Source organism: Triticum aestivum, chromosome 1D (assembly GCF_018294505.1).
Source record: "Triticum aestivum cultivar Chinese Spring chromosome 1D, IWGSC CS RefSeq v2.1, whole genome shotgun sequence".
Taxonomy (NCBI): domain Eukaryota; kingdom Viridiplantae; phylum Streptophyta; class Magnoliopsida; order Poales; family Poaceae; genus Triticum; species Triticum aestivum.
Window position 1 is genome coordinate 9,030,713 of NC_057796.1, and position 16,274 is coordinate 9,046,986.

Below are 16,274 nucleotides of genomic sequence, written 5' to 3' on the forward strand. Positions count from 1 at the left end.
TTGTCAAATAACCACCGTTTTCATCAAAAAAAAGTTGAGAGGCGTTTTTAACATTTTTTATCAAACCCATCACTCCAGGATAGTATTGTACTCTCAATATATGATCTTTTAGATCACTACTATTATTTTAGCTGGACATTTAGAGTTCCAGACAGCCTGCCCCAAACTTGTTTAGGACTAAAGGCTTTGTTGTTGTTGTTGTTGTTGTTGTTGTTGTTGGACATTTAGAATTTCAAACGACACAAGGGGTGGAATTTTAACTCGAAACTCATGAGCTAAACGAGTAGCTCGTGACTCGGCTCGAACTCGATGACTAACGAGTCGAGACGAATTTTAATCTGAGCTGGTTAACAAAATAAGTTTAACAAGCCGAGCTAACCAGGTAATCGTTTAGCCCATTAATTATGCTCGTTAATCAGAAGGGACGTGAGATAAGTATCAATATAGTTGTAGATTACTGTCATTTATGGCGTGTACAAAGTGTTTCTTTAGTGTAAATTGTTGGTTGTTGTGAATTGTGAAGAAAGTTCTATGTCTATAAATATATTCTTGTAGATTAGTTGCATACATAATATGTATATTTTGTTATTCATGTCCTTACATGAGTCGAGTTGAGTTTAAATCTAAGTTCATCATGTTAACGAGTCGAGCTGAGCTAACTCGTTATCTTAACGAGGTCTAACGAGTCGAGCCCACCCCTAGATGACGCTTTTAAACATTTTTTCTTCGGTTTGATTCTTCGGTTGGTAATTAATTATCAACTTTCTCCCTACGGAAAAAATAGTTATCAACTTCCAACGTGAACCTTCTTAGAATTTTATTGTAGGATTTTTCAAGTGCAGCGTTTTGATGCTCAGCCTACATGGAGACAATTATTTGAAACATTTGAAATACACGTTTCAAAGTTTCAAAAAAATTCCGTTGCTCAAAAAAAAGTTTCGAAAAATTCTGAAAAAGATGTGCATTGACATAGGCATGCGTACTACACCTGTGTAAAGTTTCATGAGAAAATACATTGATTCATGAACTACATCTATACCTACCTAATAATAAAGAGTTATTGCTTGTGGCGGTACGTCACCGAAATTGCCCCCAAAGTTACAAAATATTACCCAACGCTGCCATCTATAAGTGATAAAAAAAACATTTCACACAAGGGAATCACTGCGCTCTGTGCGCTGGGACAAGACACAATGTGCCTGTTTGGGCCGAACCATGTCCGGGCGGCCTGTTTTCTAAATTTTGCTTTCCTTTTCCGTATTCATTTTTTCTACTTCAAATAATTTGGGCTTAAAAAGAGTTTCCAAAATTAAGAAAAAACTGTGAATTTTGAAATAATCTTTTAATAATTCATAAATATTTTTTGATTCAGACAATGTTCGTGATTTATAAAAAATGTTCACATATACAAAAAGTTTTCGCAATTTTGAAAACAAATGTTTGGGAAATCCAAAAATATTTATGATTTTATTGAAAGTTCGTGTATTAAAAAATGTTTATGAAATTGAAAAAATTTCGCCAATTCAAAAAATGTTCATGAATTGAAAATTATCCTGAAAATTAAAAAACTGTTCATGGCTTACAAAATAGTTTATTGGTTCATAAAATGTTCGCATATTCAAAATTGATCACGCGTTTTGAAAAATGGCCGTTAAATCAAAAAAATCGTGAATTTCAATAATTGTCCCACCAATTTGCAAAAACAAATGTTCGATGATTCTAGAAATGTTTCCCTATTCAGGAAAAATGTTTTTTCAAATGTTCAGAATTTTAAAATAATGTTTGAAAATTGTACAAAATGTCCATGAATTTATTTTTTTCATGATTTTAGAAAATGTGCGAAAATCTGTAAAGATGTTCATAAATTTAAAAAAAATCACGAGTTTAGTTTATTTCATGATTTTTAAAAATTGTTCACAATTTTACGAAAATGGACTGATAGTGTATCTCGGTCATGCAGCAAAATATGGTCATGGCCATTGGAAATTATGTTTTTTTTTCTCCCGTTGCAACACACGGGCCGTTTTGCTAGTAAAAAAGTGAAAACCAATTGTTTTATATTGTGAACAGTCCATGCATTGTTCACTGTTTTCCGTGTCAGAGATTTATCTTTTTTCTTTAGCTAACGAACCAATGTATTTCGTCATGAATTGCAAGCATGCAGTATACATCCGGATTATACCATGCTCGGGCTCCAAAACGAATTATATCGCCCCTTTTTTCTAAGAAAGAAAGAAAGGTTAACCCGCCATCTGCATTTTTTTAAGATGAACCTGGCCTCTGCATCGTGAGATGGGCACATCCATGTATTGCTTTTTTTAGAAGAGAGAATGGAAGAAAAGGAGAATTGTCTTGGTGAAAAGATGATCTCTCAGCATGTCGGAGAAGAATTTTTCCTCCATTACAATAGATGTCACAACTAAATATTCTTTGCTAGAGATAATGCCCTTAGATAATTCATTTTATAGCACGCTTCTTACCGTGAAAAAGCTCATAGATCCTAGCCTCCAAAGGTTTTTGAAACCAACATATCTAAGTTTATAATTTCCTAAAAGAAATTCTTCATGTGCACATAGTTGTGAACTACCTGTTTGTAAACTTCAATAAAACAATATATTCATTTGTACACTATAAAGACAGATATGTGGATATAAAATAGTCTAATATTCTTTTTTGAGGAAAAATAGTCTACTATATTTATCCGACTAAGCCCGCAAGTCAAACTATTTATCCGTGGCATATAGAGCACATAGATACTACTATATTTATCCGACTAAAAAAACTATATTCAACCTCAATTTTTTTAATAATGTTTGAAATTATAAGTAAGACGTCTTATTTATTTACAAATACCAGACTCGCTATAGCCTAAGGGCAGAATGTATGTTCTCATTTCTATTACCACCTCTAATCATATGGAAGGCTAAAGATAACATTGAGAAATTATCATGGCAACTGATTGTGTGTAGCACCTTAAGAGGCTGTCTAGAATGACTTTAAAATTAGTGTGGTCACTTGCAACCACTCGAATGAGGCCTAATTTGTGGAAGATATATATCCAAGTACAATTGCAGGACACAAGTTCTTATGTAAAAAATAATCATACTGAGGAAAAGGATAAAAAAACTGGAAGAGAAAAAACCCTTCACCTAGCTACAATGGCTAGTGTGATCTATAACATGGTAAAGGTACCATGCCCTATTTGTTTGATCATGTCCATGTATGTACATTACACTGGGATAGGGCCCATGCTACAGCCTCAGGCGATTCAACACCAACCAAAAACTTGACTTATCATCCTATCCATATTACAGTATGAAAAGACGATAAAAATTGCAGTGGCGATCGCATATGGCGCTCTCAAGCCCGGTATGTATGACCACAGTTTTGTTGATAATTTGCTGTTGTTGGTCTATCTTGCAGTTTGTGTGTGAAGAAACAGGTGCCGGCGTGCAACAGGTCATCCACAGGTAAGCTAATAGGCCGACCGGGTCGAGGCTGCTGACGAGACCCGTTCGGAGCTCCTCACGTTGTATTTCTCGTACACTTTCTCGCGGTTCTCGTTCCACCAATTTTCAGCTTGATGCTCCCCAAAGCGCCTTCGGCTGCAAACAGGAAATGTTCCCAAGAGGGGAGATGTCAATGTAACAGTGAGTGTAGCAGAAGCATAGGGCAGAATGTATAACACAACTCTCAGCTACGCACTGAAGCAAAAGTAATAATTAACGTGCTGGACAACATAACCGGGAGTTCTCATTTTCTGAGTGTCAAATGTGGGAAAAAAATGTGCTCTAGAATATGATAAGAAACTACAATTTGGTCGCATATCAACTTGTGGCCAATACCATATACTATATGCTGTCTGAACGGTAAGATTGTGTCCACTGACTAATCAAGCAACTAGCATTGCAGTCATTAGTGTTCCATGAGTTGTTTGTATGCGAAAAAAGAAAAGCCAATTTGGGAGAAGAAAGTAAACAGGACAGGAAAGAACTTAAATACCTGAAGCGAACCCTCTTCAGATCCCGAGTCCCGTCACGGAGGGTCGTGAGCGTTATGTAAACACCTGGTTCGTACTGTTCGATCCACTCAGCCTGTACTTGGTTGCTGGATATTGATATTGTTCCTCGAGGCTTGTATCCGTCCTCGCCATTTTGAAGGGACCTAGCATCTATGCTGACATTATCATCAGCTCTGCTACTTACAGACAGCATCTCATCACTATTGCTGTGGGCTCTTCGATGAGGACGATCCGACCCGTGAGGACTGGTAATTCTAAGGCTGTGAGTGCTGCCTTCACTATTTTCACTAATATTGCCTAGTAATTTGTGTTGATTTGAGATTCCCCCATTCAAATGTGGCGATCGTCCAGAGTTTGGACTTGGTGCATTGAGCAACTCATTCCTTGCTTGGTGAACCTTTCCATTCATGCTAGAGTAGGTAGCAACATGTGGCTCGATGCCGTTTGGAACATGTACTTGCTTTGCTTCATTGAAATCATAAGCTCCATGTTCTGGTGGTAACCTCTCAGCCATGTCCTTCAGCTACAAATTTCAGAAAAAAAACACTCAATAATGCATATTTAACAAATATTTCTGGTGAAAAGAGGTACCCTGTTCTGTTTGAAAGAAACCCAGATGATAGATCTGAGATGTAGAAACAGCAGGAAGCACACATTTGGATGGGGTGCTTACCTCCTTTCTTTTTTGTTTCTGTTCGCACATGCAGTTTTTAAGAAAGAAATGGATTTGATCACAATGCATCATTTTACTCTCTTTTCTTACAATGAGCTATCACAAGGCCATTTTGATGATGCATTTGGCTGAAAAGAACCTCCAATACTCATGCAAAAACTATACCGTGAAAAGCCTATCATGCATCTCTACTTTTCTCGGCGATGGAAGATTTCATATTGTAGGAGAAGCACAGTTGTATAAAAAAATGACTATCTATTGTAATGCATTATGGTTTACGTTGATCAGTTGGCCCAATACAACATGATAGAAACCAAGAGAGCTACAGCATTGAAAATTACCTGTGCCGTTAAAGATTTTATAACTTCCTTTGCAGCTTTGGATTTTGCAGACTCCTCTGCAACCAGTGTCATGGCCTCTTGTACTTTCTTGGCCGACTTATGCAGTTCAAGTTCATGATGGTCACAGCGATTTCTCAAGCTGTCAACCTACACAACATATAGAAGAAGTAGTCTAAATTTCTTGCGCACATACATACAGTGATTATTAACACCCAAGCAAATTTCTATCTGCTGAATAATAAAGAAAATGAAGTAGATACCTGTGCACGCAGCCTCTCAACTTCCTGGCTTAAGAGCTCATTTGCTTTCACCAGATTATCGGTGGCACTTTTTGAGAGAGAGAGACCATGAGTTGTTGGAACTGGTGTTGTAGAACGTGGTGGGCTAGACCTGCGAGAGAAAGGGGAAACGGCTCTTGAACTGGTTACTGACCGGGCCGCCGGTGTTCGCGCTGCTCTCGGAACCGCTGGTCTGTTGAGATCCACGGCACCAGAGAAAGCGATATCTCTCAACTGCAGCAGCGAGCTAACTTGAGGATTCCGGAGAAATGACAGCGCGTCAGTCTTCTTCCCCTGTTTTGCTGCCTTGCTGTCCAGACTTCTAATCATGTCCATATTACTAGAGAGGACGGATCTTCCTACTCTAGCTTCTCCATTGGTTTCACCTGGTGCAAGGTCTTTCTTATTACTAGCTGAAGAAGTAGAGGCATTCTTTAACTTGGAGTAGCAGGAATCACAGACGCGGTGAAGTTTCCCGGGATTCGGAGCCAACGCCGCTCTCAACGCCTTTCGTGAGGTGCATGCATTACAGTGGACAAGCCCACAGTTATAGCAGTTATGCCTCTTTCGGGTAAACCCGAATGGCTGCCGACATGAGGAGCACTGGGACTGATCGGCTCCAGAGACCCATTTGTGCAGGCATATGGCAGCAGTGAAGTTTGCACCACAGGCTATGTGCCTAACAGCTCTGTCTCTCAATGCCTCGACCGGTGTGGGCACCTTCCGGTCCTCTATATCTCCATGGCCCAATCTCCCATTAGCTCCTTTGCCCCATGTAAAAACCTCACTTCTACTTGTCAAAACCGCAACATGGTAGGAACCACAAGCGATCTGGAGAACATGCTCACTCGCAATCTTATCTTCAACCAAACATGGCCTCCCATCTGAATTCAGATTCCCGAGCTGGCCATAAACAGAATTGCCCATGGTCCACACTTTGCCAGAAGTTGTCAAGCCTACGGTAAGACTGTGGCCACATGCGACCCTGTAAAAATCATAATCAATAAGGGAAGCCACACAGGTAGGCTTGAGCCGTGCCTCCTTATCACCGTGACCGAGTCGATGCTTGTCGCCATCTCCCCATGTGAATAGCTTCCCGGCAGACACGGTTGCGCTGGACTGAGTGACAATAACCTCTACAATGGCTGCAGTGTGCCACACACCGCATGCAACTGCAATGGTTTTCAGCCCAGACAGTGACTCTACCTCCCTTGGACATGAAATGCTCTTCAGATCTCCATGGCCTAACACCCCAAATGAACCATCTCCAAAGGTGAACAGTTGACCCATCGATGTAATCAAGGCTGTATGCCAGGTCCCGCAGGAAACATAAGCAATTTGGAGACCTTCCAGTGGTCCAGAAATCCTCCTGGGTATCCAGTGTCCTACATCAGTGCCATGCCCTAGAAGTCCAACATTGTGAGTTCCATCGCCCCAGGTATAAAGCTCGCCCGTTGTTGTCACAGCACAGGTATGAAACTCCCCACAGGCAACAAAATCTATGTTGCAAGCTGCTAAAGACTCGACGAGACGAGGGTGCACAGAATCTTCCCGTGTTCCATGGCCAAGGCGGCCTCCAGAATCTTCACCCCATGTAAAAACTTCTCCATTTCTTGTGACCAACGAGGCATGCCTGACCCCACAATCCACATGGTACACATCAAGGACTAAATTGGACTCCAACGGCTTTGGGAGGAGGAAATCAGTCTTCCCAGTTGATCTGACTACAGTGTCGGAACTGGTTCGTGCAGAGTTGTCACAAACAACTTCACCCCACACATAAACATCACCTAAAGAGTCACAGTCATCTTGTGCAGAACCATGGCTGGATGTGCTAGGGGCACTAGAAATGCTTGCTCTAAGAACATCCAATGGTGGCCCCTTTGTGTACATATTTGTCACACCTGATGTCCAAGTAACTACAAAGCGATGAGGATACTACCAATATACAGATACACCACCAACTGCCATGATAGTATCGTGTAGAATACCAATGCTGCTGGAGCTATAAGCCAGAATAAGGTGGATATCTCAAACACCTGCACATAATTAACAGCAAGTGTAAAGTCATTGTAGTGAACCAGACTGGAACAAAAATAAAACTTCATGAAAGAGAGAAAAGAAGCAAAAGTATGTGCAGATAGCAGGTTATGAGATGCCACATAACAGTAGCATGGAAAGCACATAGTACAAACTATATTCAGTGGAGGTAAGGAATTCAAGACAATGTCTCATGCAAATAATAGTAACCATGATGGCAGGGAGGATCAAAAAGCAGGGCAGGTTTGCAAAGTCTTTTATTGAAAAGAATGAACTAGTATTTCACTGGATGTGAGAACAAGTTCCCTGTATTCAGTGTAATTGTGATCCTTTATGGAAAAAAGGACAATAACTTCAGGTAACATTTTCTAACATTAGGAGAATCCCAATTGTACATCAGAACAGAATAGTTCTGCTGGTAACTTGAAAATGCAGTGTTACAGAAAATGCTGTGTAATCATTCTCCTGTATAATTTGGGGCCTCGTCATTCTCACAAAAAAAAAAAAAGCAGAACTAGTATTACAAAAAAGCAGACCAGCTTTCCTAAGTCTTATATTGAAAAGAACGAACTAGTATTTCACAGGATGTCGGAACAAGTTTGCGGTATACAGTATAATTTTGACCCTTCAGGAGAAAAAAAAAGGACAATAACTTCAGGTAACATTTTGTAAAATTAGGTGAACCCCCACTGTACAACAGAATAGAATAGTTCACAAGTTTTTTTTCCCGGGATAAAATCGAAATCTATACTGCATCATGAATCATCGCTAACGCTAACTGCGTGCTTCCAAATCTGTACCGCATCACTGAACCATAATTTCACAACCCTGCGGGGGTTGGCAGTAAACATTACCCCTACATTTCTGACAAAATCGTCGAGTTGTATCCTCAATTGGAGAACTTACATCCTACATTAGACAACAAAACCTTTTGCTCCTATACTACCAGATCAAATTACAGAAAAAGCAGGGCAGGTCCGATAAGTTCTATATTGAGAAAACCGAACTAGTATTTCACCCGATGTGGGAACAAGTTTGCTGTATTCAGTGTAACTTTGATCCTTCAGGGGGGGAAGGGACAGTAACATTTTCTAAAAATGGGAGGGAGAACCCCAATTGTACATCAGAACAAAACAGGATAAAATCAAATATTTTTTCCCTCCAGGACAAAATCAAATTTTGTACTGTATCATGAATCATCGCTAAACACTAACTAATCGCCTACATAGCCATATAATTTCATAAGTATCTGTTCTCTGCCTTCCCCACAGGCTTGGGAGTAACCTTACCCCCAATTTTCTGACAGATTGTATCCTCAATTGGAGCACTTTGCTCCAACATTACACCACACAAAATCTATTGCTCCTACATTACCGGACCGAATCGGCATCAGGTGGCACAGGCTACCTGAATCCCAAGAATCAGCAACAAAAAATCCTCAAGAACTACCAACGGGGGGTAAAACAGCCACCTTTGCTGCCGCAGAGCAAAGGCCCAGAACCAACCTCCCAAATCCGCATACAGAGCACAAATTTGTGCAGGAAGGCGGAAGATTTGCTCACCGGAGCCCCGCGGGGAAGACGAAGCAACCGCGCCCCGCGCGCCGCAGAAGAAAGAAACCGCCCCTCCTCCTCACCTCCTCCGCCTAGATCCGCCCAGCCGCAGCGCCGCCGTACACGGAACAGATTCGCCGGCCGCCGTACGCCGCCGGCGGCTGGAGAGTCGATGCGCTACCACCACACTCCCTCTTTTCTCTCTCACTCCTCCTTCTCTCTCTCCCTCTCTCTCTTTCTCTCTCTGACCAGTACAAGAAGTACTGAAACACACGGGTGACCGCCCTCACACTCCTCGTCCCGACCCTTTCTTTCTCCTTTCGGGTGGGGGGCGCTCTGCTCCGGATCCCCCGGCGGCGGTGCGGCGGCGGCGGTGGCCTGCCTAGTTAGTCGCCGTCATCATCATCACCCCACCCACGCACACACGCGCGCACATGCGCCTCTTGTGTTCTTGCTTTGGACTCTTCACTCCACTCCACTCACTCTGCCTGCCTAAGCTCGCTTGTTTTCTAAGCCACCCTCTGCTTAGTAGTTAACCACCTCTCTCAATGCTGCCACCATTGCCAGTGGAAAAGTAACCCAACCAGCTGGGCCTGCTTTGGCATGTTCCTTGTGGCTTTCTTTAATCACAATCACACTGCTGTGCTATGTGTTTAGTTTCTATTGGGATCTGGATCCTCTTGTTCTTGCCACCATTCCTCTCATCTACTAGTTATGTGCTCTTTTTTGTCTTCAGAAGAGAAATTGATTGTTTCGTGTATGAGTATCGCCGCCGAAAAAGATCGGTGTGTTGATAATGTGGTTTTCTTTTGTCTCGGAGAGAGAAAAATCATCTCGCATAACTCCGCGGAAAATTCGATGTGTCGATGAAGTGGTGGTTTAGGTGGGTGATTTGGTCATTTGGTTGGTTTTTATCAGGCTTGGTTTGCTGCTGTTCAATTATGGCCCGCTAAACATATTTTATACTCTTGTCACACTTTAGCTGAATCCTAATTTATCCGTTTCTTCTTTTTTCAGGCACAATATCTCATATACATATCCTGGTGTATTATTGGCTTATTGCTATCCCTTGTAAAGAAAACGCATTGCCCAACCAAAAAGAAATATACTACCAGTACTTGACAGAATGTGTTGATGATGCTACAATACATGTGTTTTGGCGCTAGTGGGGTGATTTGGTCATTTGGCTGGGCAGGATTAATGAATGGTGGTGCTGCTTTTGAGAAGATCGCTAGATTAATAGAATCTAGGTTGGAAAATGCAGGGCAAAAACCAGTATAAAATCTTGTAAGCAACTTGATGCTGCTAGTAGTAATATATTGACATGAGCAGCTAGATTGTTGTACCAAAATCAGCAAAGAGATCAGGAGGGCTCTGCTTCCATAAGAAGCCTTTTTCTTGGAGGCAGCAACCACCACCTGTCCTGTCCCCCCCGTATAGATGCAAGAGAATGTCTGCAGCGACGACTTTGTTATTAGGGATACAATGTGGAGTACTAACACAAGATCATCTAGAAATTGAGACCAGATAAGCTTTGCTGCAAATTTAATCAATCAGTTAATGGAGGCTGTGCGTCGGTCAGTGCATCCATGTGTAGGTGTGCTGTCCTGGATCGATGCATTTAAGATGGTTGATCCAAGAGGGGGCACAAGATCTGTCTGAAATATGTATGGAACACCACCATCTTGAATTGTCACTACTTCACTTCATGTGTGGCCAGTGAACATTGAATGTGCTGCTGCTGGTACGTGTGGTAGTATGTTGGAGTGGAGCTCACATATGAGGCATGACTCACCATAAATTTGAATTTGAGGAGTACTGTCCACTGTGTAACATGTGTGGACATGTATGGAACACATGTCTTGAATTTGTCTGAAATATGTATAGAACACCACCATCTTGAATTTCATGATATTTTTTTCTTCCTTTGAAAAAGAGGCCGGTTTTTTAGGTTTGAGCAGGGGAAAGTTTTTTGAGGTTTGAGGTTTGAGCAGGGGTTTACAAGGCCCGTCTTGGAAACACTGGTACCAAGACAAAAGCGAGAAAGCAGAGGATTGATACTGATTTTTTATTTGATGCAGAAAGATGCTAGAAGCGAGGGGGGAAAGGCCCGCACGCATGCCAAGGAATTAATGTTGATTTGGAAAGCAAGAGAAATGGAGTAAAAAAAAAGCCGGCATGATTAAGATAGAGGAAAGCGTACATTTCTATTCGTTGTTCTGAATTTGGGAGGTTTGGGAAGTGGCCTAATAAACACGAAGCGGAGGGAGCATCATATTTTATTTGTTATTTTGGACACTAGTTCTCTCCGAATGACCATTATATTGCTCTCTAACTGTGCTTTAGTAAAATGTTCAAAATCTAATTCAGTAAGGAATTTTTTACTGGACAAATCTAGTCTTGTTAGTAATAACATTTGGACATATTAGCGGTCAAATTTTAGCTGCCGTACACATCCTAAGATTGTGTGTTTCCATTTAAAAAGTATGAAGGGAATGTGTCTTTCTGGCCATACAAATTCGCTAGTTTTCTTCACCCGGATTAACTACTAACTTATCATCGATCAATTCGACGGATGAACAAGTGGATCACTGTCAGTACTACCTTGTGTTCCTTGACGACAATTCATACAATTGGCGTCTCCTTGGTTAGGCCGCATGTGATTGCTATCTGACGACAAGATAGAGAGATTATCTCTTACTCTGTGCAGCTAATCAAGGGGGGCAATAATTCCATGAGGCCCATGCATGCATGTACGCGACGCAAGCATGTGATTCCGCCGCCATGAAATGCCAAGAGAAGAGCTGAAAAACTCGATGATGTGTCATGGTCCAAGAGCCTATATATGTGTAGCCTCCCATGCATGTGATGGCCATGTATCATTCTTGGCAAGTAGGCAGATCATCACATCATGTACGTCCTTGAAGCCTCCAAGCAGCAAGAGGACAGGGGTAGACATGTCGCTCAACCGAAGGTGCAATGCAGATGGATGGCGGTGTGATGGTGATGCGAGATTTGGTGCGTGCGTGGCTTCATGCCTTTGTTGTGTATCAATCATGCATGTTGTGTTGGGGTTGGACTGGACATTTGTAGGTTGGAAAAAGATCGAGATGATCTTAGTTGTCACATATCCTCCAACTAGTAGAAAGAGAAAGTCGCTAAGATTAAAGTTTCCAACTCAAACTGTTTGTGGGTCATGATTACTTACCACGGACGTAGTTTGCACATTTCGTTATTTTTCTCATTTTTTTCATAATCACAAATGTCTTGTGTGGTTGCAGCACATCTCAACAATAATACAATCATTACGATAATAATACCCAAAATATGGGACATATTAGTCGGCCTCACCAAGGACGTGTGTCCCCTAATTCGTCACATGTGACCCCTTAGTGCCACATGTGTTTCTATCACCGATAATGACGTCACAATGAATACCGATACATATTACATCGCCATCCACGTTGTCGTCATTATCTCCTACTCGTTTCATGTATCTTGAGGCACCCTCACTAACGAAGAGCAGCCGAACGAGCAAAGTGGAGATGACTAGCATGTTTTGTGTGTCAATATTTTTAAAAGAGAAAAATACATTCAATGCCCTGCTTTATAAGAAAGCATAGGTTTAGGCTCGGTAAACGAGCACACATAGTACAAAGCCAAAAGCATACCACCCACCGTCATGAAGAGCAACCATGCACCATCCACAACCATCACAGACGAGTAGCATCACCACACATTGGCCAACACCTTGACAGTTTATAAGCATACCGCAAGAAGTTTATAAGGATGAATATCTTATACTGCATACCCTGTGCCCTCTCCTCTAGGGGTTGAGGGCGTTGCACAACACAACAATATTTTTCGCCGGAGATTAAGTGGAGAGTCTTGTGTTGGCAAGCATGGTTGCAATAACTATCTTGGTCGGTGCACAAGTAGTTTTGCCACCACCGTCACGACACATTGAACATTGAAACGACAATCTGTCATATGTAGAGCCGACAATCTACAGGATGAGAGTGCCATGGGCTCTCCTATTGATGGCCACACCAGGGCGGGATGGTTTGGTGAGGCTCTTATCCCATTATACAACATCGCCGCCGTGGGCGAGAGGATGATCTATAAAACTCGAACCACACCCGCATGCCGAGAAGCAGGTTAAGGCTGTCGTATGCAAGGAAATTGGCATCGAACAACATGGAAAACTCGATGAATGAGAACCTACTTCACTGGTGATAGAGTTTTTTCTCGTTATTTCACTTGATTTTGTTGTTATTGTTGTAGCTCTCACTTTAGAGAGAGAGAGAGAGGGAGGGAGAGGAAGATAGAGAGAGAAATCTATCCTACATGCAACCCATCGTTGGGCCATGTTGGATGCACACCAAAGACTATCTTCTCCAAGACCAACATGTAGGTGCAGTCCATCAACGTGTCAGGTTGTATCCACACTAGAACATATCCATGGGTTGTGCTTACTCAGGCCCAATCCACTAGAGGGAGAGAATGCACGTTGAAATTTCAAAGAGCGATATGGGAAAGAAACAGGAAGGGGGGAAACACTTTCTTCTTCTAGTCGCCTTAGCAGGCAGGTAGACAAAACAACAAAGTAAGAAATAAAAACCGTGTTAATATCTTGAGATTAAGAAGCTTCCGAGGCAAAAAAAACTTTTCATTAATAAATTGAATTGAATTTGATCGAAGAAATTGAAACACAGAGAAGAAAACAAAATCTTTAATAAAACCAATCAAAATTGTTTGTCTCCATCTCCATCTTTTGCACCCTTGTCTGTTCTGAAGACAATAGTGAAAAAACTCCAAAAGATCAAACTTGCACAACTTGTACTAAGTTCGCCATAGGTTTGGGAAAACCCGGATGATCCCTCCACTCCACCTCAGTAGGTAACTGAGACCGATGAATGCACTTATGGCTAGGGACACACGCAAGGCAGGCTACCAAATCACCAAATCACCACCTCATGACCATTCTATCAAGGAAGATGACAATGAGCACACGAAAAGAAACAGGAGAAGGCGTTGAGAAAACCAACCTTGATGTCACGATTACCATCGCCATCACCTTGACAAGCCAAAGCCCTAGATGGCAACCCACCGAAACTAGGGTGGACGATTCGTGGGGCAGAACACCACAAGTTTCTTTACGCCCACCGCATTGGCCACGATGACCACACAACATAACGTGTGTGTGTGTGGGGGGGGGGGGGGTAGGAGGTAGTATTAGTTAGTGGAATCTCATATCCCATGCGACATCGTCTCTTACCGTCGAGAGGCTAACCAGTAAAACTTAGACCACACTTCAAACCCGGAGAAGCCAGTTAAAGCTACACGATGCAAGGAAGCCGAGGTAGAACAATGTGGATAAGATGATGAACGGGACCCTTGCTCGCTGCGGGTTAGGTTTTTCTCTTGTTCCCACTTCGGTTCTTTTCCCTGAGAAATTCTCACTTGATAAAAAAAGAGTGAGGTCTATGCCATGTGCAGACCATCGTTGGGACGGGCTGGATCTACATTGAAAGCCTATCTCCATCCTTTTATTTTGAGGGGCAGCCTATCTCTACCGCAAAACCTATATCTCGCTTATAGCGAGTGCCCCTTTCATCACGCTTGAAGTTGTTTCCTTGCGGTGTAGCTACTGGGCCGACCAAGTTTCATCTTGTTTGTTCGTTGGTTTTCGTTCGAGTTCGCTCGCTGGGTTTCCTTCACTAGGCTTTCTCTGGGGATATTTTCTTCTTCTTTTGGGTTTTTCTTTGTTTCCTCACTAGCTTTCTTTGTCGGTTTTTGTTTATTTTCTTCTTCTATTTCCCCTTTTTTCTTTTTTTTTTATTCTTCACAATTTTTCTTCTTCATTATACCTTGATTTTTTACCCTATTTTTTCATCGGTTTCTTTGGTTTATTTCTTCTTCTTCTTTATATGTTGGTTTTCTTGTTTTCTTTATCGATTTTGTCTTTCCTCTACCTTTCTTTTTGTTTCTTTGTCGGGTTTCGCTGGTTTTTCTTTGGTTTGTTTGTTTCTTTCTTGTTTTTCATATTTTTTTTGTTTCTATCTCGGTTTTCTCTGTTTTTCCAATACACGATGTACATTTTTCTTCTTAAATACAAGTTTTCAACACTTTTTGGAATAGATGGTAAAAAAAATCAAATACACGGTGAACATTTTTTAATGGAAGTAAACATTCTTTTCACACACAAATGTAATTTTTTCCTATAAATCAGAAACATTTTTATATACATGTTTAACATTTTTAAATACATAATTAATTTTTTTAGATATATGTTTTTTATGTCTGCTTTTATTCAATGTATGTTGTACATTACTCGTATACATCAGGAACATTTTTTTATACATGCTTAATTTTTTTTAAATACATGATCAACATTTTTTTCATATATATATTTTATGTTTTGTACATAGTTTTCATCTACATGAGAAACATTTTTCTATATAGATTTAACATTTTTCAAATTCTTTATTGACCTTTTTCAAATACTTGATTAACATTTTTCTAAAATACATGATCCACTTTTTTCATACACTTTGTATACATGAGAAACATTTTTCTATAAAAATTTAACATTTTTTAAATAATTGCTTAACTTTTTTCAAATGTTTTATGTAAGCTGTTTTTAATACACACACATATATTTGGAAATATAAACAAAATAGAAAAATGAAAATGAAAAAAAAACAGGGCAATAACCTGTGGCCTCCTGCTAAGAGGTACCCCTTGCGGGAGCCCCGTAAAGTTTACTTTGGTGGGCTGAGAGCGCACCAAGTGGTGCGTTCACCCACTGCCACATGTCACGTGCTGGACGCTCCCTCGAAATTATTTTTTTCTGTACGTGATTTTAAGGTTTTGAATGGGTTTTTTTCTGGCTTTCGCCATGTTTTCCGTATGTTTTGGAGAAAATATTGAGTTCCTTTTTTTTGCGTGATCTTGTTTTTCTTCCCGCAGAAGCACATATTTGCTTTCGTGGTGGCACATTTGCTTCCACGAAAAGCACAATTGTGTCTCTCGAAAAGATAAATGTGTGTTTTTCTCTTCCGGGAGAAGCACCAATTTGCTTCTCATGGAGGTACAGATTTGCTTCCACGAGAAGCATGGTTATACCTCTCGGAAAAGAAAAAGAACATGTTTCCTTACCGAATTCCACTTACCAAAGGCGCTTCACTCCCCGGCAATGGTGCCAGAAAATAGCCTTGATGACCCACAAGTATAGGGGATCAATTGTAGCTCTTTTCGATAAGTAAGAGTGTCGAACCCAACAAGGAGCAGAAGGAAATGACAAGTAGTTTTCAGTAAGGTAATGTCTACAAGTGCTGAATTGTAAGTAGTTGAGTAGTTTGATAG

The 16,274-nt window shown here is 41.1% G+C and overlaps 1 protein-coding gene across 1 annotated transcript; it reads right to left on the bottom strand.

The window, feature by feature from the left end:
- Positions 1–2,991: 2,991 nt before the first annotated feature.
- LOC123179875 (PH, RCC1 and FYVE domains-containing protein 1) lies at positions 2,992–9,434 on the bottom strand. Its single transcript, XM_044591770.1, has 5 exons — positions 8,916–9,434; positions 5,296–7,352; positions 5,036–5,182; positions 4,003–4,544; positions 2,992–3,605 (listed from the first exon to the last, which is right to left on the bottom strand). The coding sequence occupies exons 2-5, from the start codon at positions 7,204–7,206 to the stop codon at positions 3,476–3,478; spliced, it is 2,730 nt and encodes a 909-aa protein (XP_044447705.1). The 5' UTR covers positions 7,207–7,352; positions 8,916–9,434; the 3' UTR covers positions 2,992–3,475.
- Positions 9,435–16,274: the final 6,840 nt, after the last annotated feature.

What these genes read in the sequence shown, in the direction of transcription:
- LOC123179875 (XM_044591770.1), bottom strand. Translation starts at nt 7,206, where the DNA reads ATGTACACAAAGGGGCCACCATTGGATGTTCTTAGAGCAAGCATTTCT. An exon ending in TAAAATCTTTAACGGCACAG is followed by an intron (nt 4,545 to 5,035) that starts GTAATTTTCAAT and finishes TGAAATTTGTAG; the next exon opens with CTGAAGGACATGGCTGAGAG. An exon ending in CTGAAGAGGGTTCGCTTCAG is followed by an intron (nt 3,606 to 4,002) that starts GTATTTAAGTTC and finishes TCCTGTTTGCAG; the next exon opens with CCGAAGGCGCTTTGGGGAGC.